This window comes from Mandrillus leucophaeus, unplaced genomic scaffold (genome assembly GCF_000951045.1).
Source record: "Mandrillus leucophaeus isolate KB7577 unplaced genomic scaffold, Mleu.le_1.0 Scaffold320, whole genome shotgun sequence".
Lineage (NCBI taxonomy): Eukaryota > Metazoa > Chordata > Mammalia > Primates > Cercopithecidae > Mandrillus > Mandrillus leucophaeus.
Window position 1 is genome coordinate 515982 of NW_012103366.1, and position 11989 is coordinate 527970.

General features: G+C 42.6%; 1 protein-coding gene across 1 annotated transcript in view; it reads right to left on the reverse strand.

The window, feature by feature from the left end:
• Positions 1-11989, reverse strand: part of RBM47 (RNA binding motif protein 47) — a 258207-nt gene that overhangs the window by 14872 nt on the left and 231346 nt on the right. The window contains exon 4 of the mRNA XM_011987992.1: positions 513-1062. Coding sequence (XP_011843382.1) covers positions 513-1031 — 519 coding nt within the window. The 5' untranslated portion in view covers positions 1032-1062. The remainder of the gene's footprint in view (positions 1-512; positions 1063-11989) is intronic.

Below are 11989 nucleotides of genomic sequence, written 5' to 3' on the forward strand. Positions count from 1 at the left end.
CTGGGCTGCTGCGCCGCCTCGGCCGCACCGCCACCCCTAGCTGCCTTCTGGTAGCGCGAGTACTGCTCCTTGTCCACGGGCTTGGCCAGCGTGACCTCCAGGCACGAGCCCTCCAGCTCAGTGCCGTTGAGGTTGTTCATGGCGTGCACGGCATCCTCGCGGCTGGTGAAGTGCACGAAGGCGTAGTCGCGGATCTTCTTGACGCGCTCCACGCAGCCAGGGTTGAACTGGCCGAAGCTCTTCTTGATGGTGTCCTCTGTGGTCTCGATCATGAGGTTGCGCACGTAGAGGATCTTCACCGTCTCCATCACGTCCTCGTCCACATCGATCTCGGGCTCGGCCCAGTCCACGGCGATCTGGTGGCCCCACAGCTGGATGCGGCCGGGCATGAGCTTGCGGCGAGCCATGGCAGCCGCGCGGTGGCTCTCGTACTCCACGAAGGCGAAGCCACGGTTCTTCATCTTGTCTGCCGCGCTGGCGTAGACGATCACGTCCAGCACGCCCTCGGTGACCTTGGCGATCTCCTCCAGGATCTCCTCGCGCTTCTTCATCTTGGGGATCCCGCCGATGAAGAGGCGGCAGTTGTCTACGCTGCAGCACACGCCTAGCAGGCGACCCGGGCGGATCTCGTAGTTGTTGAGCTCGCGCACTGCGCGCTTGGCCTCGTGCTTGTGGCAGTACATGACGAAGGCGTAGCCGCGGTTCTTGCCGTCGAAGTCCATCATGAGGCGCAGCTCGTAGATGCGGCCCACAGCCTCGAACACGGGCACCAGTTCGTCCTCGTACACATCGCGCGGGATCTTGCCCACGAAGACCTCGCAGCCGCGCTGCGGGTGCGGGCCCTCCCAGCCCGGCGGTGGGCCGCCGTACTTGCGCTGCCCGTTCTCCTGCACCATGCTGTAGCCCGTGCGCTCCATCAGCGCCAGCAGTGCCGCCTCGTTGGGCGCGCCTGCCACGCCCTCGGGCACCTTGGCCGAGGACCCGGCGGCCGAGTCACTGCTCATGGCTGCGGTGGAATCCTCTGCGGTCATAATGTAAAAGGCATCCACAGCTGGCGGAAACCTGGAGAAGCAGAAAGGAGCGTGAGTGGGGAACCGCTGTATCTTGCCTCCTTTGGGTTGTTTCGCAGCCTTGCAAGTATGCATTAATAGGCCACGGGGAAGGTGAGGTGATTTAAATGAGAAATAGGATGGAGGTGTTCTGGAAATGCAGCAGCCCCACACTTGTCTAAAATAGTCAAGTTGTCTTGCATTAAGAACCAGAAGTGAGTTAGGAAAAAAAAAAAAAAAAAATCAGAATGAGCAAGTACTTCCATTTCATCAGTACCCCGATAGCTTTGAAGTTTTGCGAAACTGCTATCGTTGTTGGTAAAAACCTCACGTTCTTTTGCTTCATTCCTGCACCGTTAACTCCGCCTGATTTCCTTGTTATATGGAATTTGACAAACTTCACGTATTTCTTTGGTGAACAACCCTTTTTTCTTTTCTTTTTTAAGGGAGTCTTTTTCTTTGTAGGAATGGAAATACAGTGAAGATTTTAAATTATTAAAGAAAACTTTTAGGAGGTGTCACTGTATAGAGAGAGCTGTGTATTAAAGCTTTTTACAGGGAAGAAATGAAATGCGCACATTGCCACAGACTTGGTCTAGGAACTGTAATAAGAGCTAATCTGATTTTGATGGTGGCATTCAGGTAAAATTCTTGGTGTGAAGCATTCAAAGATTTGGAATCAGTCCTCGAAAAGCTAGACTGACTTCAAGCTGGAGGCCTGGGAAGCAGCATCTACCTGGTAAACCACACTATTGTTTTCGGAGAACTGTCACCTGCATTCTCTTAATCTTCTTAACCTCTGTATATGGTATGTGATATTATCTTCAGTCCCAATTTGGTCATGGGGAAATAGGCTGAGAGAGGTTGAGTAAATTGCCCCATTTCACACAGTAAGTGTCAGCTAGTAGGGCAGACTTGATTCCAAGTTTTCTGGCTCCAGATTCCCTGTTTTTTCTTCCAAACCCATACTGGGCAATGGAATTTTCTATGATGCTAGAAAAGCTGTCACTTGCCACATGTGGCTACTGAGCACTTGGAATGGAGCTAGTGTGACTGAGGAGCTGGATTTTAAATTTAATTAAACACCCACCTATCACAGTGCAGGTCTGAACTGTGCCACCTTCGCTTATATGGCCGAGGGCTCTGTGGAAATGATTCTAAATTATGCAATAAGATTATCATGAAGAGCTGCAGACTATACTTTTGTAATGAAAGGCTTCAACTTGCCTTTAAAAAATGAAATATATTTCATTTTTTGGACTATAAAAGCATTCAGTTGAATTTTATAGAAAGTTAAGAAAAGTACATAAGAAATTAGTCCTAATTTTCCAACCCAATAATAGCACAATGAAACTTTCCCATCTGTTTTCCAGATGTTTTCTTGAGGAGGTGGGAGGGGGAAGCCTGGCTTCTTCCTAATTTACATGGTGCTACTTTATGTTATAAGCATTCCTCCATATTCTTAAAAATCTTTGTAAAAACATCATCTTTAATGGCTGTATAAGGTTTCATCAATTAATTAGAACCCGGAGTATCATTCATTTTTTTAAAATTTAGGACTAGGAGATGTATACAAGAATATTAAGGGAAATTTCAAGGATAATAAAAATGAATTTGATCATTGAAGGAAAAAACAAAACTATAATGAAACAAAATAAATCTAAGCTATTTATTTGCCAGATGGCCAAAATAGTCCTTCTGTGGTTAATTTGCTCTAGTATCAAGTGGCAGTATGGTTTAGCAGGTAAGTATGTGGCTTCTGGAGCCAGACTGCATATGTTTGTATATGAATCTCAGCTCCAATACTTGCTAGTGTTAGCTGCTCCATGCCTCACCTCAGTTTCCCTACCTATAAAATAGGAATGATAATAATAGTGTTGACCTCATTAAGTTTAGAGGAGTGAGTTAATACATACACAGCATTTTGAATGGTGCCTAGAACATTATAAATGCTCAAGAAATGTCAGTTATTATTTTTCATCCAAACTTTTCAGTAAAATCTTAGACCAATTCTTTCAATTTTAGAGTAATTCTTAAGATAAACATTTTCAGTTCTTTAAAAATATCTGTTACATGTGGCTTCTATTCTTATTATTTTTTTCCTCTTCAAGTGCTTGGAAGCTGGTTTGACACCTCCAGTTATCATGAAATTTTTTTGTAGTATACTTGGAAAACGATACATTAGTTTCTGTAGTTTCAAGTTGAAAAAGTTTTTTTTTTTCTTTTTTTAAAAATAGAGATGGAGGGCCAGGCGCAGTGGCTTGTGCCTGTAATTCCAGCTCTTAGGGAGGCAGAGGTGGGAGGATTACTTGAGCCCAGGAGTTCGAAACCTGCCTGGGAAATATAGAAAGACCTTGTTTTCCACAAAAAAAGGAACCAAAAAAAAAAAAAGAAAAGAAAAAAAGAAAAAAGATCCCAATTAAAATAGAGATGGAGTCTCACTATGTTACCCCAGCTAGTCTCAAACTCCTGGGTTCAAGCAATCCTCCTGCCTGGCCTCCCAAAGTGCTAGGATTACAGGCATGAGCCACTGCACCCAACCAAGAAATTTCAACATTAAATTCGAACATGAAGACCTTTCCCTTCTTCCAAATGGAAGATAAGGATATATTTTTAAGAAGACTATTTGTATAAACACCCATGTAGTTACAATCTGTGACCTGGGCAGGAAATGCCAGCTATGTATATAAATACATAGGACACAATTCAAGCTCTTACCTGTTGTACTGTATACAACATTAACTGACTAAAGTCCAAGGGAATAGAACTTATCTCTCTGCTGAGATAGGTGGAGTTGCCTTCCTGTCACCCCAACTGCACTTTGAAACTACTATTCTACCCACAAAAACAGTCTTCCAGTAGTCAGGCTATGGAGTCATTGCCAATCCCAACCCCAATAATACAAAAAAAAATCCTGTTTGCTTTCAGTCTGAAATCTGCTGGTGTCAGTAACACAATTATCTCTACATATTTTAAAATAGCGATAGCTTATTTCTTACATCAATGAGCCAAGAAAAGCCTTTTTTTTCCTGTGCTTTCATCTTCTGTAGTAAACAAACCATGTTAGCGACCCTGTTTTTATTTTTACTTTGGCCACCAGGAAGTTCACGATTGATTTCTTTTCACTCCAATTTTAGTAACTGTAGGGGACATTACAACACACTTTCTTGTTCATCTAATTTGGGTTATAGTTTCATTTTTTAGTTTTCTTCTATTTTTTCAGTTTTCCCAGTGACATGAATTGAGCTGTTTGTATTATTTATCTTATTGTTCACATGTTCTTATAAACCATGTTGTAATTTTGGAGGAAAAGAATCAATGCATACATACATGCATATATATCTAATAAGAGCCAGACATTGATTAATGTAATATCCAAATTTGCTATGTCTATTACACCAACTACTAGTATTGCATACAAACAAGTAAGAACCACAGTGACATACTACTTCACACTCATTAGGATAGTTATTATAAAAACAACAAAAACTAGGAAATAAGCATTGGCAAGGACGTGGAGAAACTGAAACCCTCATGCAATGCTGGTAGGAATATAAAATGGTACACCTGCTGTAAAAAACCAGTATGATGGTCCCTCAAAAAATTAAACATAGAATTACCATTTGATCCAGCAATGCCACTTCTAGGTATATACCCAAAACACTCAAATTGATACTCGTATAATAGCAACAGTATTTATAGTTGCCAAAAGATGGAAGCAACCCAAATGTTGATCAATGGATTATGATAAACAGAATGTGGTATACGTATACAATGCAGTATTATTAAGCCTTTTTTCTTTTTCTTTTTTTTCAGACAGAGTCTCACTCTGTCACCAGGCTGCCATTCAGTGGGTGCAGTCTCCACTCACTGCAGCCTCCACCTCTCAGGTTCAAACAATTCTTTCACCTCAGCCTCCCAAGTAACTGGGACTACAGGTGCACACCACCATGCCCGGCTAATTTTTGTATTTTTAGTACAGATGGGGTTTCACCATGTTGGCCAGGCTGGTCTTGAACTCCTGACCTCAGGTGCTCCACCCACCTCGGCCTCCCAAAGTGCTGGGATTACAGGTGTGAGCCACTGTGCTTGGCTTATTCAGCCTTGAATAAAATTCTGATATGTGCTACAATATGGAAGAACCCTGAAGACATTATGCTAATGGTGAAATAAGCCAGACACAAAAGGATAAATATTATATGACTCCACTTATATAAGGTACCTAGAGTAGTCAAGTTCATAGACAGAAAGTAGACTAGTGGTTACCATGGACTGGAGAAAGGGAGGAGTGGGGAATTAGTGCTTCATGGGTGTGGGTGTTTTAATTAGGGATAACAAAGGTCTGGAGATGGATGGTGGTGATGGCAGCACAATAGTGTGAATATACTTCATGCCACTGAACCATACACTTAAAAATGGTAAAATGTTATGTATAACATACCACAGTAAAAACAAAATCCTTTAAAAAAGCAAGAAGGTTCAGAGATGCAAAAAAGACAAAAATTAGAGTAGATAAAATCAGGATTTCATTAGAGGCCATTTAAAAAATGGTACACGGGGCTGGGCGCGGTGCCTTACGCCTATAATCCCAGCACTTTGGGAGGCTGAGGCAGGCAGATCACCTGAGGTCAGGAGTTCGAGACCAGGCTTACCAACATGGAGAAACTCCATCTCTAATAAAAATATAAAATTAGCTGGGCATGGTGGCACATGCCTGTAATCTCAGCTACTCGGGAGGCTGAGGCAGGAGAATCCCTTGAACCTGGGAGGCAGAGGTTGTGGTGAGCAGAGATGGCACCATTGCACTCCAGCCTGGGCAACAAGAGTGAAACTCCGTCTCAAAAAAAAAAAAAAAGGTACCCTGACCCAGGTTAACACATTCAAGAAAATCTTATGGCCTACAAGTTTTATTCTCCTTATTATCATGTTTAATATACCATATTAAATACATTATATGGTGTGCTGCTCTACTCAATGAATTCAGATGCCAAACGCTTAGATATATTAAAGGATAAATGAGGCTGGGTGCAGTGGCTCACGCCTGTAATCCCAGCACTTTGGGTGGCCGAGGCAGGCAGATTGCTTAAGCTTAGGAGCACGAGACCAGCCTGGGCAACATGGCAGAACCCTATCTCTACAAAAAGTACAAAAATTAGCCGGGCATGCTGGTGTGTGCCTGTAGTCCCAGCTATTGGGGAGGCTAAGGTGGGAGGATCACCTGAGCTCAGGAAGCCGAGGCTGCAGTGAGCCGTGACTGCGCCACTGCACTCTAGCCTAGGCAACAGAGTGAGATCCTGTCTCAAAAACAACAACAATAACAACAATAACAAAACAAATAACAATTACAAACAATAACAAAAAGGAAAAGATTTTCAAGCTACTTTGAAAAAGACAACTATACAGTTAATATGACCCATCTCTCAAAAATGCTTAACTTACTATATTTATATGTGCTTTAGATCAGCATTGGCAAGCTATGGTTGTGGGCCAAATATGGTCTGCTGTTTGTTTTTATAAGCAAAATTGTATTGGAACACAGCCCTATCCTTTGGGAAAAAAAAAAAAGAAAAGATAATGTATGGCTGCTTTTATATTACAATGGCAAAGTGAAATAGTTGAGACCCAGAGAGTGTGGCCCATAAAGCCTAAGGTATTTACTCTCCACCTTCGTTGACCCCTGGGCTAGGAGATGTGGAAGAGCACATCCTTGAGGCTAAGTCACATAGATTCTGCTTGCTACATATAATAGTTTTCCTATGCTGAATGATAACTTAATTTCAGGACCAATTTTTAAATTCTAACTTTTTTCTTTTTTTTAGATGGAGTCTCGCTCTGTCACCCAGGCTGGAGTGCTGTGGCGCGATCTCAGCTCACTGCAATCTCCACCTCCAGGATTCAAGTGATTCATCTGCCTCAGCCTCCTGAGTAGCTGGTATTACAGGTGTGCACCACCACGCCCGGCTACTTTTTGTATTTTTAGTAGAGACGGGGTTTCCCCATGTTTGCCAGGTTGGTCTCAAACTCTTGACCTCAAGTGATTTTCCTGCCTCCTGAAGTGCTGGGATTATAGGCGTGAGCCACTGTGCCCGGCCTTAAATTCTAACATTTTTTAAAGACTGTTGTTTAGCTGACATTTTCCCCTCTTCCAAGCTGTTTTCCATTTAACTCCAATGGCCAAATTTATGAGACATGGAAGAAGAAAATGTCTGATGAAGGTTGTTGGCTCAGCTCCTGACACTTACATATTAATGATCATTTCTTAAAATTCCAAAAGAGATACAAGAGGGTTTGTTTTCATTCATTCATTCATTCACTCAGCAAATAGTTACTGACCACCTGCTATGTGCCAGATACTGTGCTAGCTATGGTGGACCTCGTCCTTGTGGAGCTGACTTCTGAGTTAACTGAACTCAGTTAACTGAATTACGCTTCGAATGCCAAATAGTTGAGAATTAAGGTGTTTGTCCTCATGGTTACTGACCAGAGCCTGCTTCAAAAGGGTCATACACCTCAACATTGTTAACATTCGTTTCTGATAAGGGCATAGTTTCCCAAGTTAAAGGCCACATACCATCAGAACTTTGCTTTTAAATATATCAGGGGTGTCTGGGGACTAGTGTGAAATACTGTATCCTGAAAGTTGAGATTCTTGCTTGGGGCAGAAGTGTGGATAGAATGAATAATAAGTATACGTCAGAAGTAGAAACTTATCTGTGAGCAAATCAAAATATCTAGATAAGTAACACGGAGTCCCCCAATTTCATCCATTCGCCATGTGACAGTTTTAAAAGGACTGGGCATTCTGGTTTAGGTTTCATAGCATGTTGAATAGATGCAAGTCTCTAGAGTCAGAGAGTCTGAAGTCCAAATCTTAGTTCCTCTACTTCTAGCTGTGAACCTTGAGAAAAGTCATTTAACAGCATTAAATCTATATTCTCCTCTCTAAAATGATGACTGTATTAACTAGTGTTTACTGAATGCCTATTATGTGACAGGCAGAGTGCTACGCTTGTTGTGCATATTAACTCATTCCAATCCTCACAATGTCTATATGGGATATTACTAGGGTCTCCACTCTACAGATAGGGAAGCTGAAGCACGCAGAAGCTAAGTAGATTCTCAGTTAATGAGCATCAGAGCTGGTATGTGAACCCTGGGAGTCTGATTTTCATCATAGGGCTGTAATGAGGATTAAATAAAATGACTGGTGTAAAGTTCTTAGTGCAGAACCTAGCACGAAGTGATCGAGGAATGTTAGCCCAAGAAAATTGAACTTAAGGCTGGGCGTGGTGACTCATACCTTTAATCCTAACACTTTGGGATGCTGAGGCAGGAGAATTGCTTGAGCTCAGGAGCTTGAGACTAGCCTGTGCAACATAGTGAGACCCCCATCTCTACAAAAATTTAAAAAATTAGCTGGGTGTGGTGGCGTAACACTTGTGGTCCCAGCTATTCGGGAGGCTGAGGTGGGAGGATCACTTGAGCCTGGAAGGTCAAGGCTGCAGTGAGCTATGATTACGCCATTGTACTCCAGCCTAGGTGACGAGCAAGACCCTGTCTCAAAAAAAAAAAAAAAAAAAAAAAAGAAAAAAGACAATCAAACTTAAAAAAAAAAAACAAAAAAAAAACACACAAAAAAAACTGGAGGTAAGAATCTTGCCCCTATGTAGGATTCTGTGTTTACAGGAAAACAGGCAAGAGGTTATCCCAGCCAACTTTAAACCAGTCCGTAGAGAAGCCTAGCGTGTGAGTTCTGGTGGAGACTGGTGTATCAGAGTCTCCCAGATTCCTTTCATAGCAGGTAAGCTGTCTGGAGTGTGATTCTCCATTGGTGATGTGGCTTATGCATCCATGTGTAAGCCTGTTTCTCACCTAATCCTTGGCGAAAGCACTTTACAGAAGCTCTCCCAGAAAGAACATGAAGAGACTTGCCACATTGGATGCAAAAGGTCCAACCATCTACGTAAATGCCAAATCCCCTGAGGTAGGACCCTCCCAGCACACAGCTATTCTTCTCAACACTAAAAAAGCATGAGTCTTCACTGAAGGCTGCTAGCATTAAATAAACATGGCAATATATTTGAAATAAATCATTTACTCATAGTTTTGTATATAAAACAAGCAGAAAAAATATACTTTCAAACCATGCTATTATTATTCTGAACTAGGGATTTTCGTTATGTTTTAGGGAGAGTTTGAACTTGTTGGACTGAAATAAAATTTCAAGGCAAACAGGTAAAGCAGACATCATCAAGGATTTGAATTCTCTTTTTAGCATTGGTTCAGAGTACCTTTCATTAGGATTTTAACTTTGAACTGGGACATTTTGGAGGGCAAAGGATACCAGTGTACTACTGGGAAATATTTTCAATGTTTACATACCAGTCTTTACCTAGGATCAAAAACACGCATGAGTTTACCTGGAATTAATAAGACTACTGGTCGGGAGCGGTGGCTCAGGCCTGTAATCCCAGCACTTTGGAAGCCTGAGGCGGGTGGATCACAAGGTCAGGAGTTCAAGACCAACCTGGCCAAGATGGTAAAACCCCATCTCTACTAAAAATACAAAACAATTAGCTGGGCATGGTGGTGGGTGCCTGTAATCTCAGCTACTCAGGAAGCTGAGGTAGAGAATTGCTTGAACCCAGGAGGCAGAGGTTGCAGTGAGTCGAGATTGCGCCACTACACTTCAGCCTGGGCGACAGAGTGAGACTCCATGTCAAAATAAATAAGACTACCAGTTAACTTTGGTTCACAGCTCTTGGAGTGTGAGTGTGTGTGTGTGTCTGTGTGTGTGTTTGAGATGAGTATGCAATTTGGAATTCTTGGGAGACCTTTATTTGCTGACCAGCTGACAAATTGCAATTTGAAGCTATATACAGTGGGATACAGCGTCTTCCAATCACTACCTGGAATTTAATTCAGTGGAGGGTTTTAAAACGTGTTGATCCAAGAGGTAATTCTATCTCTGTGGTTAGATTTCTATTTTGATGTTCCTTATTCATACCATAAAATTTTGTCCTAATAATCACTTCTTAAGCATGACCTAACACACACAATGCACGTAAGAGCAAAGGCTTTGGAGTCAGAGATCTAAGTTCAAGTCATGATTGCGCCACTTACTAGCTGTGTCTCCTTAGGCAAATCACCTTAGTTCCATTTCCACATCTCTAAGATGGTTCTAGTAATAGCACCAGGACTAAGTGACAATTGGCAATATGTGGCACACAATTTGTTTAAAAAGGTTGGCAATTATTATTACTTTAAAGAATGTCACTTGAAAGTCATAGCTTGTGTTTTAGAGAGGTGTCTGTCACAAAAGTTCAGAATAACCTCATAGTTTACAGAAAAATTATTTGATTATCATGGTTTACAGAAAAATTATTTGATTATTTGGTAAAGGAAGATGTTGCCCCAAACTCAGGGTGAGGGAGGGGATGGGGTAGGAAATCAGAGAGAAAAACAGTTTCTGCAGAAAGTTTCCAAGATTTGGCCTTACCCTGAGCATTTATCTTACTGCCTTGGTCCAAGTTACCACCACCCAGTAGAATAAACATTGGAGAGGACACACCCACTCTTGGGCAGGTCCCTGGCACCAGGATGTTTCTATTACCTCAGAGTTTGAAAGTGGAAAAGGAGTTCCACTCAAAATGGAGGCAGAACACGGAATTTACCTGGGAGGCCAAACAATAAGCCGAAGACTTCGAAACACAGGCTCTTTTTTTTCTATTAACAGGCAGGGACCTCTTGCTATTGAAAAGCATGGCCCTTGGGGCACATAAACATCTCTCCTTGACTCTCCTTTCTTTAGGTAAGATCCTGAGAGGTTGAAGATACAACGGAATAATGACATTCTGGGACATGCCTTCTGCCCACCCCTCGCTCATCTGAGAAAGAGTTCATTCATAATGGGTCTTAATTGTGTTGATGATTGTACAGATTTTGTTATTTCAAAGCACATCATTCAATGAATGCTTGTGTATGATAAACAGATGCAAAGCCAAGAGGCTCAGTTTTCCCAGGCGTTTCTATCAACACACACCTGAGAATGCAGCCTTTTGCTGTGGGTTCTCAGGGAGGCCTGCTGTGTACTATAAGAGGGCTGAAGCCACTCTCCTGAAAGGGGTGGAGTGGGGAGATTTTCTGCAGGGGTTTAGCAACACACAAATACCAGTTAGGAATCTATTATCTTGTTCCCTTTATTTATTTATTTATTTAGACGGAATCTCTTTCTGTCGCCCAGGCTGGAGTGCAGTGGCGCGATCTCAGCTCACTGCAGCCTCCACCTCCTGGGTTTGAGTGATTCTCCTGCCTCAGCCTCCAGAGTAGTTAGGACTACAGGCATGCACCACCATGCCCAGCTAAGTTTAGTGCTTTTTTTAGTAGAGACAAGGTTTCACCATGTTGACCAGCCTGGTCTTGAACTCCTGGCCTCAAATGATCCACCTGCCTTGGCCTCCTAAAGTGCTGGGATTACAGGTGTGAGCCACTGCACCCGGCCTTGTTCCCTTTAAATAAGCATTACTTATACTTTGTCTCAAAAGGTTGACGGGGTAATGCTGAAACAAACAAAAATGAAACCCACAAATTCAGCACACATATGCCTCTTGGGCCAACGTTTTTCCAATGCATGAACAAACAGTAGGAGGGACTTCTAGTTTCACTCCTTACCTTGGCTCCTTTGACCTAAGCCTTTGAGGGATCTGGCAAGGAGCAGAAAGGTCGACTGACAGATACCAGAAAGGAAAAGGAAGGAGAAGCCACAGTGGCTTCTATCATTTAACACTAGCTTGATTTCATATAGTGTTTTGCAATTTATAAAATTCTTTCAGGCTGGGCAAGCTGGCTCACGCCTGTAATTCCAGCACTTTGGGAGGCTGACGCGGGCAGATCACCTGAGTTCAGGAGTTCAAGACCAGCCTGGCCAACACGGTGAAACT